This window comes from Thunnus maccoyii, chromosome 2 (assembly GCF_910596095.1).
Source record: "Thunnus maccoyii chromosome 2, fThuMac1.1, whole genome shotgun sequence".
In the NCBI taxonomy this organism is placed as follows: Eukaryota; Metazoa; Chordata; class Actinopteri; order Scombriformes; family Scombridae; genus Thunnus; species Thunnus maccoyii.
Window position 1 is genome coordinate 33,055,528 of NC_056534.1, and position 19,131 is coordinate 33,074,658.

A 19,131-nucleotide genomic window follows, 5' to 3' on the forward strand; every position below is an offset into this window, starting at 1 on the left:
GCTGTGTGACTTTGTTGACTGGTCTCTTTAGCGCTATATATATTATCGTGGAGAAGCAGAAAGTAGAAAAGCTGATGTAGCAGCTTCTGTTTATAGATCTATTTGGTGTGTCTATCTCTAAAACAAATGCTCTGTGGTTTACCCTCCTCTGCCTTCCATCTCTATTTTGCTCTCCCTCCTTCTCTTGTTTTTTTTTTGTTCCCTCTCTCCTCATTTCAAGATTTATCTCTCTCCAAGCCTGAAGCCGGGAGGTCCCTGCCTACCTCTACTTCCTGTTCCCACCACACCCCACACCAAGTCCACCACACCCCAACTCTCTCACCCTTTCCATCTGTGTATCTTTGCATCTTTTTCTACATTCCCCTGTGGTAGAGTACAATCCATTCTTTGGGTCTGGCAGAATAAGCAATGGTGGCACGGTAGAGGCTGTAACCCCCATAATGCTAGTAGAAAAAAAAACCCATTAAAAAATTTGTCAGCGTGTTGCCGAAAATTCACCACCATGTAAACATTTCAGGCATAAAGAAGCAGTAATTTATGCTATCAATCCCCATAAAATCTTGACACTTCACAGTTCATTTAAGCATTTGACTGTAGAAGGGGGGATTTTGTTTCTTTTTGTTGGAAAAGCTGTTGAATTACAGTAAAATAAAACATTTGAGGTTCCTGTAGCGCCGCTGCACTGCAAGGCTATGAATCTTTAGATGAATCATAATGAGATCGCCTGGAAGGTGTGAAAAGACAGCAAATTATTTTTCATCTAGCAGGTGAGCTGGATTAATGGTTTCAGTTGCTTTAGTTTGGTGTCTGGAGACTTACAAATAGCACACACCTGTGCTTCTTGTGGTGAAATAGAAGCTTACTGAGCTGCATATGTAAATATAAAAAGAACGAGCATGTGTGGGCTCAAATGCATTCATGCACACCCACGAGCCAGTGAACGCTCGCTTGAAGATGCTGCAAAACTTAAATGCATTAACAAACACACATGCCCCTGTGCAAAAGCACAACAAATGCAAATCATTCGAAACTGCTGTGTATAACTAATATCAGAGTTACATTAGTGTCAGAGGAAAATTAATCTCACCAATATGTTAGATCAATCCAGTGTTTGGATATACCTGAAGGCAGGCTTATTACACAGAGGTGTGTATCCAGTCAGATGAGATGTTTTGGATTTTAACGATCCCTAACCTTGTAGCCAAAAAACAGCCTAGAGAGAGATTAGTCCAATTATCACAACTTCTGGTGAGTAGCTAAAATCATATTATTATGCATTATTATGCATGATGCATTAAAAATATTGAATTCCACCTGGCTGAAACTTATGTTAAAGCAGCAGGCAGCTATATGCATTGTCACATGTCCGTGCAACAGTGAATGACATCTGTTTATTACCATTAATATTGCACCTTTCTTCCCCATATTCAAGCATATGCTGCACACTTCATACTCTCTTCTGACTTCAGACTTCAGCACAGCCCTGAGGAAGCTCCACCAAAAGTAACTGTTCTTCACTGTAATACAGCAATTTATGCTGTTAACGACATCACAACACAGCTGCCTCCATCAAAAGAACCAAAAAGTGTTGTGAACCACTGAGAGAGTACATGTTCGACAGTGGTACATAATAAGGAAAGAAGATGAGAAGCCATTCAATGCAACAGGTGCCTGGAATCTGGCAAAAAGCTACAGTGCTGTAGTACCACTGAGGTACAGGGGCTCAAAAATGAGTAAATCTCACTTCCTGTTCTTTTTTAGACAGCAGCTCCAGCAGCTCTGAGCTTCGCTAGCCAGATAGAGTGAGCTATCCCCTTACCAACCAGTTATAAAGCTGTACCTACAGTTTCCAGCCCTGAAATAAGCCAGTGAGAGCCAATTTAGTGGTTCAGATAGAATAATTAATTCAGTTTTAGATAAAGTTTTACGCTCACTGTGACACTCAATTTGAGTTATTGTAGTTTAGCTGTAAAGCTTTCAGGCTTTCAAGTGATGGTAATAATTACATTTTTTTTTTTTTAATCTCCGTACAACTTTGTTTTAAAAGATTTTGAAAAGAAATCACAAACAGATGTTTAACAATCCAATCAAGCAGCACTGTGATTCATTTATTTAATGTTTCTGACATAGAGGTCTAAAATAATTGCAGTCACTGAGAGAGGGTCCTGACCTCCATTCTTAAGGTCGTGCCTTCACACACACACAAACACACACACACGATGATCTGGCGTGGCTTGGCTGAGTCTCAGAGCAGCTGTCACTTTGAGATTTAAACGGACTAAACTGATCTCAAAACTGTTGACACAAGGCTTGTACAGGATACTGATGACATGTTAAATAGATGATAAGGCCCCTGAATGCACATGGAGACCCTTGAACATATTAGATCCAAGTTCCTCTGAGAGTAAGCTACTGAGCAAGCAGCAATTTTCTCTTGTTATATTGCCGTGGGGACTCAAAACAACAAATTAGCACTGCACACCAACAAACACATCACTTATTTAATAGTCCTTGCTAATTAGCTGAATTAAAGTCAAAAGAGGAATGGAGGGACACCGCGGGCACTTTATCACATTCTCTTTGAATGGTATTCTGTTTTAACTTGGACTATAGACAGCACAATGTACTTGTCTTTGCAGATAAATTTAAACAACTTTCCCTTTCTGTCTCAGCTCCTCCATTTTTTAACTCATTTAGCACTTGTTTGTACAATATATATCACTGTCTCCCTATCATGTCTGTCTTGCCCTTGTTGTTCATAGCATCCTCCTACGCTTGTAAGTAACACAAAACATTTTCCTCTAGTGTTTATAACAGTGGGACTCTTCTCAAATGAATACAGAGATGAATCCACATAATCAGACAGCCGTGAACCTACTGCTCTTTAAGATTCAGATTGGAATCATCTCTCAAAGAGTCTTTAGTGTAAATCTCAATCTTAAAAATTGGCTTTATAAACGTTTATGTGGAAGAAAATGCACTCAACTGCAAAGGTAATGCAGTTAATAACAAAGGGAATACTCTACATTATTGGTACCTAAGGAAAGGTTTGAATGCTTGCTACAAACCGGTTTGGCAGAGCTTTCAGCCACACCCATCCCACCATGAATGTGAATACTGATTTAATTGATAACTGAGTTGCTGAATCAGAATTGACACGAAATAATCAGAGTTCATTCAGAGAGTCAGACCGAGTTGCAGATAGACAGGTAGACAGGGTGAAGTGACGGTAGCTTTTTGGACTGTCAGAAAGACAGGAGGAGAATCAGGCATGCAGAGACAGGACAGCTGAAAGCTTTATATTAGATTGACAGCTGAAAGTATCTTGTGTTAAGCTCGTGTCCGTGGCCTTTTAGATAGAGAGGTAGACAGACAGCCTGTGAGACAAGCAACCTCAGAGATACAGTCAGGAGAGCTAAAAGCTGTTATTAAGCTGATGGCAAAGACAAATCAACCAAATGTAGCTTCTATGAGGCTCGAGCCCTCGCTGTCGAGATGGACACTATATGAAGATAGACAGCTAGCGAGGACAGGTGAGCTGAAAGCTGTTATTAGAGTGATGACTAAACACAAATAACCAATGGCATCACTTATTAACCTTGAGTCCAGACCTGCTTAGACTGACAGTCAGACATGCAGTGAGATAGTGAGACAGCCAGTGAGACAGACAGGCAGGCTGAAAGCTGTTATTAGGACCCATCTGCACTGGAGGCTGGAGGCTGCGATGATGAGCCACCAGTCCACAGCTTATTATTACCTGACTAATTACATTGGCTACCTCAGGCTGGCAGCCCTGTGCCTGTATTTATAATCAAAGCGAAATTAAACTATTAACTGAATTAATGGCACAGCGGTGTATGTTGTGTCAGCTCACAAGAGACAGCGTGATGCGTGCGCCTTCAGTGTATTCATTTGTTCCTCTGCGCACATTTCGCACGATGAGGGGAGATTTATGAACGAGAGGCGAAACACAAAAGCCAGAGGGACAATGCAGAGAGCAGGAGAGAGCGATAAACAGAGAAGTAGGCTGAGCATAAACATCATAAATGATATATGATACATGTGAGGAAATGTGCTACGTGCACTCACCAAACAGTAGGTTTTTTTTTATAATTATCCATCGGTGCGACCATTGCTGCTATTGTATTTTGCTCATTCCTATCAAGGCTGAAATCATACTTCCTCTGCACATTTTCATGTATTTTACACATCAAAGGATTTCAATTTTCAGTTTCTTCTTATGTTCTCTTTGTATATGGTATCAATCCTACTGCTAGCATCTGCTATTTGGCCTACAAATATGATCCAATGTAATCAAATCACATATATCACATATCTTGACAAACCCATTTTCCAAAATAAATAGTTTTGAATAGGATTTGTTTTGAATATAGTTTCCTGCTGCATGTTGTTATGCCGTTGTTAAGCTTTAATTATTTTCTTTGCATGTGTGTACATGATTCTACACACTCATCTCCCTGCGGCAGCCCGAGGATATTCCTGTCTTAAATTATATTATTATAATGCAACATAGGCTTGCTGATATCGAAATGTTTGATGTGTTTTATGCGGGATCGCTGTAGGGTGGTTTCATATTGTATTGTTTAATCAGTGCTCTTATGCATAATGATACTGTGTGAACGTGATGTTGGATGGCGATGAGGCTTATCTGAGGTGGACTCATCTCTAATCATTGTGAGGCTGCTGTAAATTGGCCACAGCAAGATCATTTGGCAGTCAATACGAGCATGTGGATGTGTCCGTGTTGCAGCTGTGTTCTGTAAATGGCATGGAAAATCGGCAGTGTCCTCATGTCTCCGGTGAAGAAGTAGATGGATGTTGCATTGTCATATCAGTAATATGTCAGTTTCTTTGCTTACAGAAAGCAAACTGAACATGCAGCACAAACTGTGCCCACACATACAGTGCATGCACACACACACACATCTTAGAGTGTGCTATAATTCAAACACAGACTGGACTTTTAACATCAAACTAGAGCCCGACCGATACTGGATTTTTGGGGCCGATACCGATATTAGGGACTAAATAATTTCAATATTGATTTTAAAAAATCAATATAAAAATTTGATGTAATAAAATCAATATATCAGCTCCTATTCTTTATGTTCTCTAGTCTCTACCAGTGTTGGAAGAAATACTCAGATGAAGTATCAAAAGTAAAAGTACTGATTATGCAAAATGGAGTGTTATATATTTATCATATATAAATGATTGGAATAATGCTTCATTGACATGTACATGTGAGCAACATTTTAATGTTGTCATGATAGAGCTAATTTCAACACATGATACTAATCTACGTATAACAATACACATATAACAAACTGGTCATATATTTTATTTATATTTTACACATATATTTCCCTCTGAAATGTAGTGGAGTGGAAGGATATGCCATGGAAATACTCAAGTAAAGTACAGGTACCTCTAAATTGTACTAAAGTACAGTATTTGAGTAAATGTACTTAGTTACATCCCACCACTGCTCTCTACTAGGTATTCTCAGGCTAGCTATGAGATTCATGCTACAGCTTTGTTCCGATCCTGAATCGTTATTTCAATGGATCGAACTCCAGTCAGAAACACTTTTATCTTGCTTATCGAAACATGTCATCTTTAGCATATTTTGCCTATTAATGTATAATGTTAACAGTCACGAACAGCAGCATCTCCACGTTCAGGGGAAACTTTCAACATATCCGGTGGAAAACCAGACTTTTAAATTTTAAGTTCTGTAAATGCAATGACTGGAATTGTTCGATCGGAGGGCAAGTCCTGAACAATACAGTAACAGAATTCATTTAAGATTACCATTAGTTACACTCCTATTAATGTTATAGCGTAGCATTATAGGCAGAATGGGCTTAAGATCCTCACACATTGCCTTCCACTCAGCTGACAAGGTATGAAAGTAGCTACGTGGTTAGCTAGCTGGCTAATATAGCAAACGATGTAGAAAAAATCTAATTATGGAGTCTGATGAAGAGCGGTAGTGGCGGAAGCGTCACTCTGGTGCAATACATTTCAGTGGACACTGGAGCCCTGCGGTGTGCGAGCTGCGTATATGTTTATTTAGATATTTGCTCACTTTCAGCCCAGCATCCGCCCTCTTCAGCTTGGATGTGCTTGCATACTTCTAGCTTGGATTGAAATCTGAGAAATGAAATGATTATCATTCTGCTGTGCAAAAATTTTATTAGTTTAACATCACCAACATCAAACATTAAAATGAGACAACATCAAACCACCATCAAACATTATGCAAACATCACTGAAGATCAGAGCTTTAAATAAGGACTTTCATGGAGAGAAATAAACATTTAATGTCACAGAAATCTAACTGAATAGGTTTTCAACTCAAAATATATTAAAGGAGACAGCAACATATGGTAGTTTTTTGGTTTTTTCTTCAGTTCACTTCACCTACAGTTCTTCCAATGTGCATGAAGAGGGGAAACAGACTGTAAACTCCAGTAACTTTTGTTGTAGAAGAAGAGTCCAGCTTGTTTTGGCCGTTGTCGTTGCCCTCATCAGCTCATCCAGTGTATACATTTGTTTGACAAATGTGCTAACAAAAAGGAACCAGTGAATTTGTCCCGTTGACTTTGACTCATGCTTCATGACAGCTTGTTGCATCCCTTTGTTTTCCACAATCCACAAAAGCTTTTCCAAACAATGATTGAATAGACTGCCAGGATAGATTTATCAGGGTACAGTGTACAATTCTGTATGTATAGTTCTGAATACAATATCTTACTTTAGTGAAAATCAGTAACCGAGTCGATAGGGAGCTGAGATTCTGCACCTGATGCTGTGCATGGTAAATAATGTTGATAGCTTCTACAAAAAAAAAACATTTCTTCATCAAGAAGGACAAGCCATTATGGTTACCTACTCATGTTTCCACCAGTCAGATTATTTGGCTTCAATCAACTGTTGTATAAATAGACATTAGCAGCTGTTTAATATTCAGCAATTATTTACAGCCCCTTATTTCCATGTATTTGCATATGAGTGCTTAATCAAATAAGACTTTCCATCTATGGCTGCACTTCTAAATGACAGAGTCCTGCACTAAGTGAATGGGATCAGGCCTGTTCATGCACACTGCCCATTGAGCTGGAATGATTCAGAGTACATTACATCTGTCATGCCTTACAAAGCGCCCATCGCTTTAAACAGAGTGGAAAGATAATATAGTGAAGCCTATCACACGCCCCGTTGAAAATAATTAATCCAGCATACATGCGTTGGGAAACAGATGAGAGAGGCAATGCACAATAAACCGTGTTGAGCGCTCATTTGTTGTTTGGCAAATTTGTTACCTGACTCTATATGAGTGGGTGGTGTGCATCTGTGTGTATGTACACGGAGGCTGGGGGTGTGTATGACTTTGTACCTTAGCACTTGTTTGGATGTTAGTGAGTGTGTGTAAAATATGTGTTTATGGATGTATGTAGGTGTGAATGTTACCCACATAGTCACAATTTGTCACCGGTTCTGTGAATGCCCATGCATGTGTCTGCTTCCGTATGCTTCATGCGTGCATTTTGTGTTTCTTCATTCATGTTTGTGCGGTTGTTTGTGTTTGTAATCAGCCCGTCCCGGGAGTCTCCGGACGTTCCGAAATAGAGCACAGAGACAGGTGTGACATATTAGAAATTTCGTCTCGACTCACATAGCGGACCACAAAACAATGAATATCCATCCATAGCAAACAGTAAAATGGAGAGAGGAGGGGTGAGAGAGGGAGATTGAGAGTGTAGAGGAAGGAAGTAAGGAGGGAGGGGGAGGGAGGGGAGGAAGGATTTTTCCATTTCAACGGATCAACGACTTTCCAATTTTAACACAATTCTCATTTGGAATTCAGACCAGAATGCAGCAAGATATTAATTTCGGGAAATCAACAGAGAAATTGGGTCACCTGTGAGCTATTCATTTAGGGCCGCCAAAACAAATAAGCAATTTAAAAGAGAGTAAGAGAGAGAGAGAAAGGAGTGGAGGAGAAAGAAGAGAATATAAAAAGAAATGATGTAAGTGCAGAGATGTAATGAAGGAGAGAGGGAGAACGGAGGGAAAATTTGGTTAAGAATGTGAGTCGGAAGATTTTGCAGACTGATGTACGCAGAAAAGAGAGAGAGAGGGACAAGGGAGACGAAGGGGGGGGGGGCTGAGAGAGAGAGAAGGAGATAGTAAAAGGTTAGATTGAGTTTGAGACTTAATAGAAATGGCAGACATTGTTGTTTGCATTCATTGCAACACACATCCGCTGAATGTAAACTAATGCGGGCGGCGTCTGGTTCAATCAGACTTTAAAGAGTGTAGCAGAGGTCAGGGTCACAATGGCATTTAGCTCATTTAGGTTGAGAATAATTGCCTTTTTTTTCCACACATACAAACACACACACACAATCAGAAACAAGCAAACACACTCACAGACAGAATGCTGTTTTGAATGTATTATGCAAATCAGACGTTGAGTATGTCAGGCTGGCAGAAGTGTGAAGGTTGATACAGGCTCAGGCAGTGTTGGTTATACAAGTTAATACTGTATTGACTGGGTCCAGACGGGTGAGGTCAGGGGCTACGGGGGGGGGGGGAAGGAAAGCACAGAAAACATGTGTGTGAGTTTGGATGGATGCTGTCAAGGTTAAGAATGTAGCGGATAGGCTTTCGCACCATTTTTAGCAAATTAAATTGAGTCTATTTGCCGTTATCGTAATCATTTTTCACCTTTCTACTCTCTCTTTAGGACAGTCCGTTGATCCTCCAGTCTGACAGAAATGTGACCGTCAACGCTAGGAATGATCAGGGACAACTGACCGGTCAGCTAACAGTGGGTAAGATCCACACACACACACACACACCATACAAAGATTATGTCCACACATACTACATTGGCAGTAAGCATTTTCTTCAACCTCCAAACTAGATAATTCATTCAAGACATTCAGTTATATTGCTTTGTTTGTGCTTGAAATTCCTAAATGCATTTTACCTCCTTCTGTTTACCAAACTAAATGCTATCTGTTTCCATTAGTGTATCTCACTGAGGCTGACAGCCGTGCTGTTTCCTCGACTAAATCATTTTTCCAAGCTCTTATTGGATTAGTGAGGGCCTAGTCTTCTACAGAAGACGTCACTCGGGGGGACGTGTGTCATATATATATATATATATATATATATATATATATGTATATATGTATGGAATATTCTTATGGGACTCAAAAAAGTTGAAGAAAATTCTTGAAAAGACTTTTAACAAAGCAAATATAAAATTAGCATCTGAGAATTCTTTGTATGAAAATAACTGTAGAGAATCAGCTTATAGTATATGGTTTGATACATTGTTTCTCTGTCATGTACTATTAAAGGATAGGTTCACAATTTTTCAAGCCTGTCTTAAAGCAATACTCAGGTGGCCACATGAGCACTGAAATGGGTTTCGCTTGCTGTAATATAAAGCGGATATCCTTCACAGTTCCAGTCTTTTCCCTCCGTGTCTCAATGGACGGAGTATTCCTGCTCAGCTGCAGTGGAGCGGGAATCTGGCACCAAAAAGACTTTGAAAGTACTGAATTGATTTGACTAATTTGGACAGCTGAAGCTTCAAATTATCTTCAACTAAACTTTAAATACACTACATACAGAAAGAGGCCTGTGGATTTTGAAAGGGCATTATGAAGGGATCTCTTAATGGCCAGTATGAACAGGAGGAATGATGACAGCCAATAAAACATGTGTCAGTGTTCATTTGCACACCTGATAGCTTTTTTAGGACAGACTTGAAAAACTGTGAACTTATCCTATAAAATACTATTTAAAGAACAGCCGCTATGGACTGATTGGCTCAAAGAACGCGGTCAGAAAGATTGTAGGTCAGATACGGTGACATTGGAATTGTAAATGTGGGGACTTTGACGATGTAGAAAAACAGAAATGACAGAGAAAATCGGAGCATGAGGAAAAAGCAAACATTCACCCAAAGAGGAATAAAAGCAGAGTATGAGGGAAAAGATTATTGAACTTTTGCCAATGCTAAACATACAGTAGGAACCAAGCATTCATCAGAGTAGGGTGACAGCAGACAAAACCAGGAAATTTTGCTTTTTATATTCTAGACGTTATTGGTTTAAAAGCCCTTCTATCTGTAAACAGTAAATGTTCAAGTTATGGTTGTAAGCTTCACAATGTCCTGCCAGATTCTGACAACCGTGACACTGATTTGTTGCAAATGTCTTTTGGTTTCTGATGAACTATTAACTCAAGACTACAGGACAGAATATTAAATCACTAAAGTTGCCAGTATAACCAGTAAGAGTGGAAAGATTGGAAGGAAGGAAATGCATTCAACATGTTTGGTTGGTTACACTGAGTGTACATATGTAAGGTCGTTAGGATTGTGCGTATCACAGTGACAGAAGCACCAGTATTATGATGGCAGTGGTTAGAGTTCAGAGCAGTTAAATATAAAATGAAGTTGGCTGTTTTGTTCACTTCTTGTCATCTCTCTTTTAGTCTCTTTATTACACAAGTTAAGTAGCCTCCGGTCAATACTGACCAGCACTCTCTCCCTGTATTTTCAACTTTAATTCATGTCAGCTTGATGGCTGAATAAATGAATATCCACCAAAAAGGTCCCAACTTAACATCCTGTCACCCCACGCTTGTGTGCTTTCGGATTTTTATAAAACAGGCGACAGAATTGGCTCTATAATAACGTTAAACGATGATATTGATGCAAAAACTGCATTTGTGGATTTACTGTGAGAAGCAATGAACGGCATCTCTTATGTTGATGATGCTCATTAATTAACAGCAAAATAAGTTTTAAAATCCATCAGTGATGCAGCCTGTCAAAGAACAAAACCAGTCCTCATCCTACTAATTATAATATTTTTTAACTCAACGACGTGCTCTCTTCCTCTCTCTCTCTCTGCTCCCCCTCGTGCACCAGGGACAGAATATCGTGCAAGCATGTAACCCTTTCCATAAATGTTCTGTTATATCTGAATAAAAGGCACATTTACATAAAAGACGCTTAAGTCTGAATAATAAAAAGGCGTTACTTGAACAGACAGATGAAGCCAGCGACGTTATGTGTTCCATGTTTTAAAAGGGTTTAATATTTGCTCGTATTCATTCTGGACTGTTAATGCAGAGGATTTGGTATTTTGTAGTGTTGTATGATGGATTTCTGTCTGTATTGTGATTTAACATCAGAGAAAAGTGGTGACTGGCAAGGACAAGGCTTTAATATAATGTAAGTGGTTTTCACTGTGGATTTGCAAATATTTGTGGAGTGTTGTCATAATCACAATATGGGGAAAATTTAGATGGTTTTTACAACTTGGTGGATGAAAATTGTCACTTGAAAGTGCTCTTTTGAACCTCCTGGAGATAATCAAAATGAAATTTTCATACTTACCATACTACACTCTTGCACTTGGTGATGATCTCTTTGAGTTTATGTCTTGAAGGAAAGCAGACACTGCAGTGTTGACCGGTGGAGTTTCCTGTCAAAATGTATGTCACAAGGTATTTGCAGTCTTCACTGTGATCTTACAGTTTGTCTCTGTGATCTTAACATTAGCCTATAGATGACTTTACAGTAGCTGTATCCAACTTCATGGCATTTTTATCCCTTCATATAATAAATGATGTTGTTACTTCTCTTTAGTCTGTGATTAGCTATGTTCAGTTTGGATGAAACAGATCTGGCTGCTTATTGATGCCATTGCCAACAGATTCAACATGTGATTTGATGGATGTTGGAGTTATGTTGCCAGTATGTGATTGGTTAGTGAAACTGTGATTGCATTTGGAAATACATCAAATTTCCTCTCATTGTTATTCAGCCTTTCACTTCTTCCTTACTGAAAACATTTGCAAATTTACTTGACACCTTGAATACTCAAGGGAGCAGAAATGTATGTTACAAAACTTAAGGACTTTAAATCAGCAGTAATAAACAGTAAAACAATCCCATCATCATAAATGGATTGGCCATTGGTGATTCCTGATGTATTAGTCATATCACCTAAACATGGAGCATGGACGGAAAAAGATGTTTTGAGGGTTAATATCATAAAATGAGCAAACTAATCTGCTCCTCATGTTTGATGTGGATGCAGCATATAGATATGCATCTCCTGTAGGCTGGCCAGCCGCTTCTAGTGTCTTTATGCACACGCACACACACACACACACACACACACACACACACACACACAGTCTTCCCTTTTCTGACACTTTGAAGGTTTGAAATCCCTGACAGCTCACCTCCTGCTGTTAAAGCTCCCCAAAGCTTCTTTCCTCACCAGGAAAAGCACTTTAATGCTTATGTGTGTGTGTTTGTGTGTGTGTATGTGTGTGTGTGTGTGTGTGTGTGTGTGAGAGTGAGTGAGTGTGTGTCTGCAAGCCTATCTTGTAGTCAGCAGAATCAGTCTGTAAAACTAGACGGTCAGACAGCCTACTGCAGTCAGTTTAGTCAAGCTGCTAAAGGATGACACGGACTGTCGCGTGACCTAACTTGTGCAGTCAGACTCACGCTTTGGACAAAGCTGTGCACTAGTGACAGCACAAGTGTCGAATATACACTGTCATACCTTACAAATACCTCTTATATACCAATTAATATGAACAAATTACACACAGACCTTTACTTTTCACACACAGACGTTCCTAGCTACAATTTTGCGCTAAGATTCCCCAGACACAGGGAAATCTGCCAAGCAACTTCCATCAATAACCACTTTGTGACATGTAAAGACACACACACACACACACACACACACACACACACAAATACACTAAAGACCTCAGCGGCTGGCTGATGGGTTGGAACGGGACAGAATGAATCCTCCTGAGAAGTCTCTTCTTCCAGGCTCCGGAAATCCCTCGGTCTCCTTCTGCCACTGCCTCCTGTTGTCTCTGTGCTGACTCAGCAGCATATTTAACACACACACACACACACACACAAACAAAAAAACACACTTCCTTCCTTTCTCTTCAGTGTCCTCATAGGGATGGTTGTTTCTCCTCACCAGACATTTGCCACATTGGAAGCAGAGAAGTTCCACCTCAGTAAACCACTTATTAGTATTCATCACCCAAACTCAACAGAGGAACAGCTTGCTCTGGCTTATACAAGAGGTACAGGATCATTACGGTCAGCGGTAAGGAAAGGTGAAATGCCCACAAACGTTAGGACACGTACGTTAATACCAAGACACACGTGTGCTGACACCTTATTACATCACGAATGCTAAAATAGGTTCTAATTTGAGTTGCACAGAAATGGAGAAGAGGAATGAGAGAAAGATCTCAGTGCTTTGGTAAAATCACTGAATCTGCAAAACAAAAGAAACAACTGTCAAGGTATTATTTTAAAGGTTTTATAAGATTTATTGATCTTTGAGTGAAATGTCTCGACAGCTGTTGGATGGATTGTCATGAAATTTGGTATCGACATTTATGTCCATACAGGATGAATTTAATGACTTTGGTGATCCACAAACATTTATCTTCCACCATCATCAGGTCAAAAAATGTCAAATTCTTCGGTTTATGAATGATATTAGCAAAACTAATTCCCACGAGCTTCAGCTTTAGTTTGTGTTTAGTGCTAATCAGCAAATATTAGCATGCTAATATGCTGAACTAAGATGATTGACATAGTCAGCATTATACCTGCTTAACATTAGCTTGTCATTCTGAGCATGTTAGAATCACAAACTGGTTTGCACGTACAAGGGATTATCCTTGATGATGTGGTGCATTACAATAGAAGAGGAATACAAGTGTCAGGGGTGCAAAATTCTCTACCACCGCAAATTTTCAATTTATCAGGGTATTTACTAAGATCACACATATAAATTAGCCCAACCACAGTTCGTCTGATTTGTATGAAGTGCAACTAAATAAGATATGATACCTTGCAATTACTGAGGACTGCAAATCCTTAGTAAATATACCCCTCATCTTGTTAAGACTTTGATACTGATAATCCTGCAAGGACACAAAAGGAGATTTGCCAGGAATAAAAAAAAAAAAGATATTTTGATGTTTTTGCTCTTTATGGTGATAAAATCAACTCACTTAGGGAGCGCACCTTGACATAACCGATTATCATTATACAAATAGGAACATTCATAAATGCTTTACATTGTGTCCTTCTGGGGGCCCCTCTTCTTCTGAGACAGAGGGTCTGAGTACATGCGTTGGCCTTGGGTACCTCATCTCATTTTTATTGCTCTCTCTCTCTCGCGCTCTTCCATCCCTCCATCCCTTCTCTTCTTCTCCGTCCTCTGTGTCGCTGTCAGCTCGTTAAAGTGAGTGAGAACCTTTCATCTTTGTCTTCTGAACGCACGACCATAAAGATGATGAGTGAACTCGAAGTTTTGAAGCTATAACCTTTCACCCGCCTAGGTGATGATGTTCCAGCATTAGAGACAGTACAGCGGTGTCTGAGAGACGTCCGTCGGAGGCCAGATGTTCCTTTAACTACCCCAAAGCAGCGGAAATTTCACTGATGTATAATTTCCGTCATAATTTTTGTCAACAACATTTTTTCACTGATGAAAAGACGATAACAAAAACGTTTGTTATTGTTGTGTTATCGTGTTATCGCTGACTAAAATATGACTAACACTAAATGGCATTTTAGTCAAAATGAACACTTCCCAAAGTGGAGATATTGACATAAAAAATGTGTATTTTCACTGCTAATGACTGGATTTCTTAATCTTCCAGGTTGAGCTCAGTATCAAGAAACATAGTTTATCAGTTATCCGTTTAAAAGTGTGCCTTAACTTATAGCAACAAAATCAAAAAATGAAAATTGGTTACATTTATTTTCAACAGTTTAAACATGAGTAAAGCTGCTCACTTCAAAGTTGAAATACCAAGAGCACAATACTAATAAGAGCTTAAACTAGCCAGCTCATTATTCTTTATGTTTTGTTTCCCATTCTCATTCTCTTTACCTGCTGGCAGTCATTACAGGCTTATGTGTGTGTGTGTGTGTGTGTCAGGGGGGTCATTTGCTTATACCTGCCATAAAAACAACCCCTCCAACTTTTAAAGTGACATTCAACATTCATCCTTCATTCACCACACTGCAACACTTTCCCTTTGTCTTCCTCTCGCCCTTTTCCTTCTTTTACCTCTTTGTTCCCTCGCTTATCCTCACTTTTCTCCATTCTGTCGTGTCACGTCTACCTTTCTCTCCCCCCTTTTTTTAATCATGCATGGACCTCATCTCTTATTACAGTAAACCAATGAATTCCCCACTGACCTTGTTACCTTCTTCTAAACTCGGGCCCACATTTATCACTTCATTATCTTTACCTTCTTAGACTAATTATGTTCCCTTTTATCTAGGTGGAATCGCTCACCTCGTTTCTATGGCGTTTGGCTGATGTTGCTCAAAAATTGGATTATCAAAGCAGAAGAAATTAGGGGACTGAAAAGAAAAGGCCATAAAGAGTGATAGACGGTTAATGATTTGTGGTAAAAGTGAGGTGAATTTACCAAGACAAAGTCAAATAGTTTCATGTGTTGTTGTAGTTGAGACATTTTATGTGTGGATTTTTTGGATTTATAGCTGTAAGAAATGTAAGAATATAAGGAAATGAATCATATTTTATTTTTCACTCATTCTCAGAGACATGGCGTCACTGTAGCAGTTTAACGGTTGAATGTTGGCTAAAATTGGTTTCTGATTAGTGTGCGGAATGAGCACTCGCAAAGCCTTGCATAAAATTCAATTGTTCCATTACACACAGTCTAATTATGAATCTACATCTTTGCAAATCCCCCTCTGAGAAACAAATGATGTACATAACAATCATATTTTGCAGTGATCACACTTTTCAACTAGAGTGAGATCTTTCTGGCTTGATTCGTCTGTCTGAGAAACATAAAGATACAACTACTGTAGTCTGATTTTATGTGTCTCGCCCTCACCCAATCAGCAAAGTTCAGACAGCATATCTTCCACATATTATGCTGCTACTCTATGATCAAATCAATGGTTTTAATGAGGCAATTAAAAATACATAGAGCTGAGCATTAACAAACTGAAATACACTTTTGGGGCCATCAAGGACTCAATAAAAGCACGGATTTATCGCTATTGTTACCATTTATTCTTTTAATTGTACTTTAATTGCACAAAGGCTAATTGTCTGCATACTATTTTGGCTGCAATATGGCAAATATTGTTTTCATCACTTGTTCATATGTGTGGGTGTGTGTTGCCCTAAGGAATTGATTTAATGGACCATATGAAGTCATCCTTCTGCACCAGTGAGCTATAGGCCTCATACTGTATGTTGGTGGTTGGACACAATAATAAAATGACAGATATATAGTACTTCAGTCATGACAGTGCTCTCTTTGCCTCTGGTATTGTAGGCGTATACAATAAAGGATGTTTGCAATAGGTTGTGATGTTTTTTTTATTTTATTATAATACGGTGGAGGCTATTTCTTTTTCCTGCTTTTTTTATAATGCAGTTCAGCAATCAAACCGCATTAAACTGGCTTGTAAGTGTAAATCATTGGAAGTGCTCTAGTGATATCTCACTGTCCGTTCCTCAAACATCTTATTCAGTCTTTTTTCTGGGAGGTGTTGATTCAAGTTTGTTGTAATTTTTTTATGTGATAGTTTGCGGTGGTGTTTCATTGGATTGCATTATATTTTGAGGTTTACCTATTATTGTGTCCACCCTCTGTAGTTGCATCACATTATGTGCATTGGGAAATGTTTTCTCAGTTAATAAAGTAGTGTGTTATTGAATAGAACATTGTAAAAGCTACAAGATAATTTAGAGTTTATGCACCGAAGGGAGTGACAGGACTGTGAAGAATAACAATTTGTTTGTTTTCTGTGTTTAATAAAAGGACGTTAAACCATGGGGGGAAAAAAAAAATGCTTCTCTGTCATGTAAGTCAACAAGAACACGGTCGTCTTCAGTCAGTAAGAAAGACTTTATCTGTGTTTATGAGCTTGGAATGTTTATTGCAAGGATAGCAGAAAATGTCCTCTTTATTGTTTACCATAAAGCAGCAATGTGTGCTGTCAGTCGTTCTTACCGACCAACCTTACATCTGCACAAAATCACCTTGTGAGAACTGAGAAAAGTTGTTTTATAACACCGTCGCTGTACATTCAGTTCTTACATTTGCAACCATCCACGCAAAAACTACTCCAACTTGCTCGTGACCTATCAAAATTGGGTATCTTCCTAAATCAGAATGTATATAACTGTGTTAATATCAAGCTTGATAGTGAAAGTTTACAGAATGTATCAACCAACACTGATGCAAGGTGACAAAAAAAAGTTTACTGTGCACTAATAATACTGAATAGCATATTTCTGCATTGTCTCTGTTAAAAGTATGAATAATGCAAAGTGCACCATGGTTGAACAATCTGCCACAAGGTTAGAGCAATGACTCAGTATTCCTTTAGGCATGTTTGTAAACTAAACATTTATAACTGTGCATTTTAAATAAAGGGATAGAATGCCAAAGCTCCCACCTAGACTTGCATTCAATTTTGCACTTCATCCCCTGAGGCACTGTTGCCATATTACAGTGCATTTACATTTGAGGTGCTTGGCAGATGCTGTTGTCCAGGAAATTTTTCAAAAACTACAAATAGTGAAATATATTAACATTTATAATCTTCTGTAATTATGAGTTTCAGAATTATAAAAGAAATTGCCAAGAACATTCATGTAGTAGTTTAAGTCAGACATCATCTGTGCCCACAAGGGAACCTGCCCAAATGCAGGCGATGTAAGTTGGCACAAGGCCTTTATTGAAATGTAAAAGGTCAGTTAATAAAATGTCTCAGTTAAGGCTCACTAACTCATATTTAAATGCAAGATTATTATCTCCCCCAGCTTGTATTTGCCATGACTTCAGGATATTAATGTAATTATGTTCACAGAGGCATGTAAGTCACTAGAAAGCCATAAAAATCAGATATACCCTAGGCCATGAGTTCTTCAACTTTTCCAACAACGGAAACAACTCCAGATTGTCTGCTGTGCATGTGAATTTTCTCCTTTTTTTTTTCATTTTTGATGTCTTGTTCTGTCCTGCGATATAGTAAGATGATTGGGTCTGGGACTGGGGCTTGCCTTGAGGTTTAAGAGGCACAAAGACTGACTGGGAAAGTGAGTGAGTAACGTTGTTCCCTGCGTCAACTTGCTGTTCAGCTCTTATGGAAAGTTCTGCTGCCCCATGAGTGACATAACATAATGTGAATCTACTTGGCTTGCAAACTGTTTCCCATTCGTTTATCCATTCATAGTTTGCTCTTCCATCTTGTTTCTGATAATGTAAAACAAAAGTGACACAGCTCCTTTTTAACTTGAAGTGAGAAGTGTTTCATCCAGTCTGTTACAAAGCAGGTTTAAGTAAGTTTGATTTATGTTAGCGTAGCATGTAAACATCCCACCAGATAATCCCGATCCTAGTCAGGCTTAGCTTCATATCAGCCTTAAGCAGTCCTGGTGTTTCCATCCTTTACACTTGAAGCACACAACTGCAGCTCATGTTAAATTTATTGATTTGACACAGGCTGCAATTATTTTCTGCTCAAAATACAGAACTAAGACCTTTACCAGGCTATAGCAGGAGAAATACATTTCCTTGCTTTGGGCGACTTCAGTGTATTATTCATAGACTTGAACCCAAGATTACATGATTTCAAGGTGAGCAATGCAAAACCCTGAGCTACTATACAGTATACATGTAACAGGGGAGTTCAGCAGCATGGTGATTATCACTACCTGCCAGTCAGAGTCTATGTGCAGCAGTTGTCTCAAATGTTCTCATTGTAGTTGTGTTAATGTATTGTTGGTTTTATAACGTATTCTTCACACTATTCATGCCGTGAACGTCTCAGCTTTCTCTCTTCACCTCTGCCCTCTTCACTGTGAATCTATTAGATTTGCGCCTCATGTCTCATGTGTTTTAAAGTCATTATGTCAGACTTATCACTGATCACATTACAGCCGCTTTAGTTTATTGTGTTCACTCAAGTAGACTTTTAATGAAACACTGTTTTACAAATTTACTTGCATATTC

The 19,131-nt window shown here is 38.9% G+C and overlaps 1 protein-coding gene across 9 annotated transcripts in view; it reads left to right on the plus strand.

Annotated features, from left to right (window-relative positions):
• The window catches only part of LOC121887251 (zeta-sarcoglycan), a 368,949-nt gene that overhangs the window by 283,575 nt on the left and 66,243 nt on the right, over positions 1-19,131 (plus strand). For all 9 annotated transcript variants that reach the window (XM_042397929.1, XM_042397955.1, XM_042397937.1 and 6 more), the window contains one exon: positions 8,777-8,864. In XM_042397929.1, the coding sequence (XP_042253863.1) occupies positions 8,777-8,864 (88 nt within the window). The remainder of the gene's footprint in view (positions 1-8,776; positions 8,865-19,131) is intronic.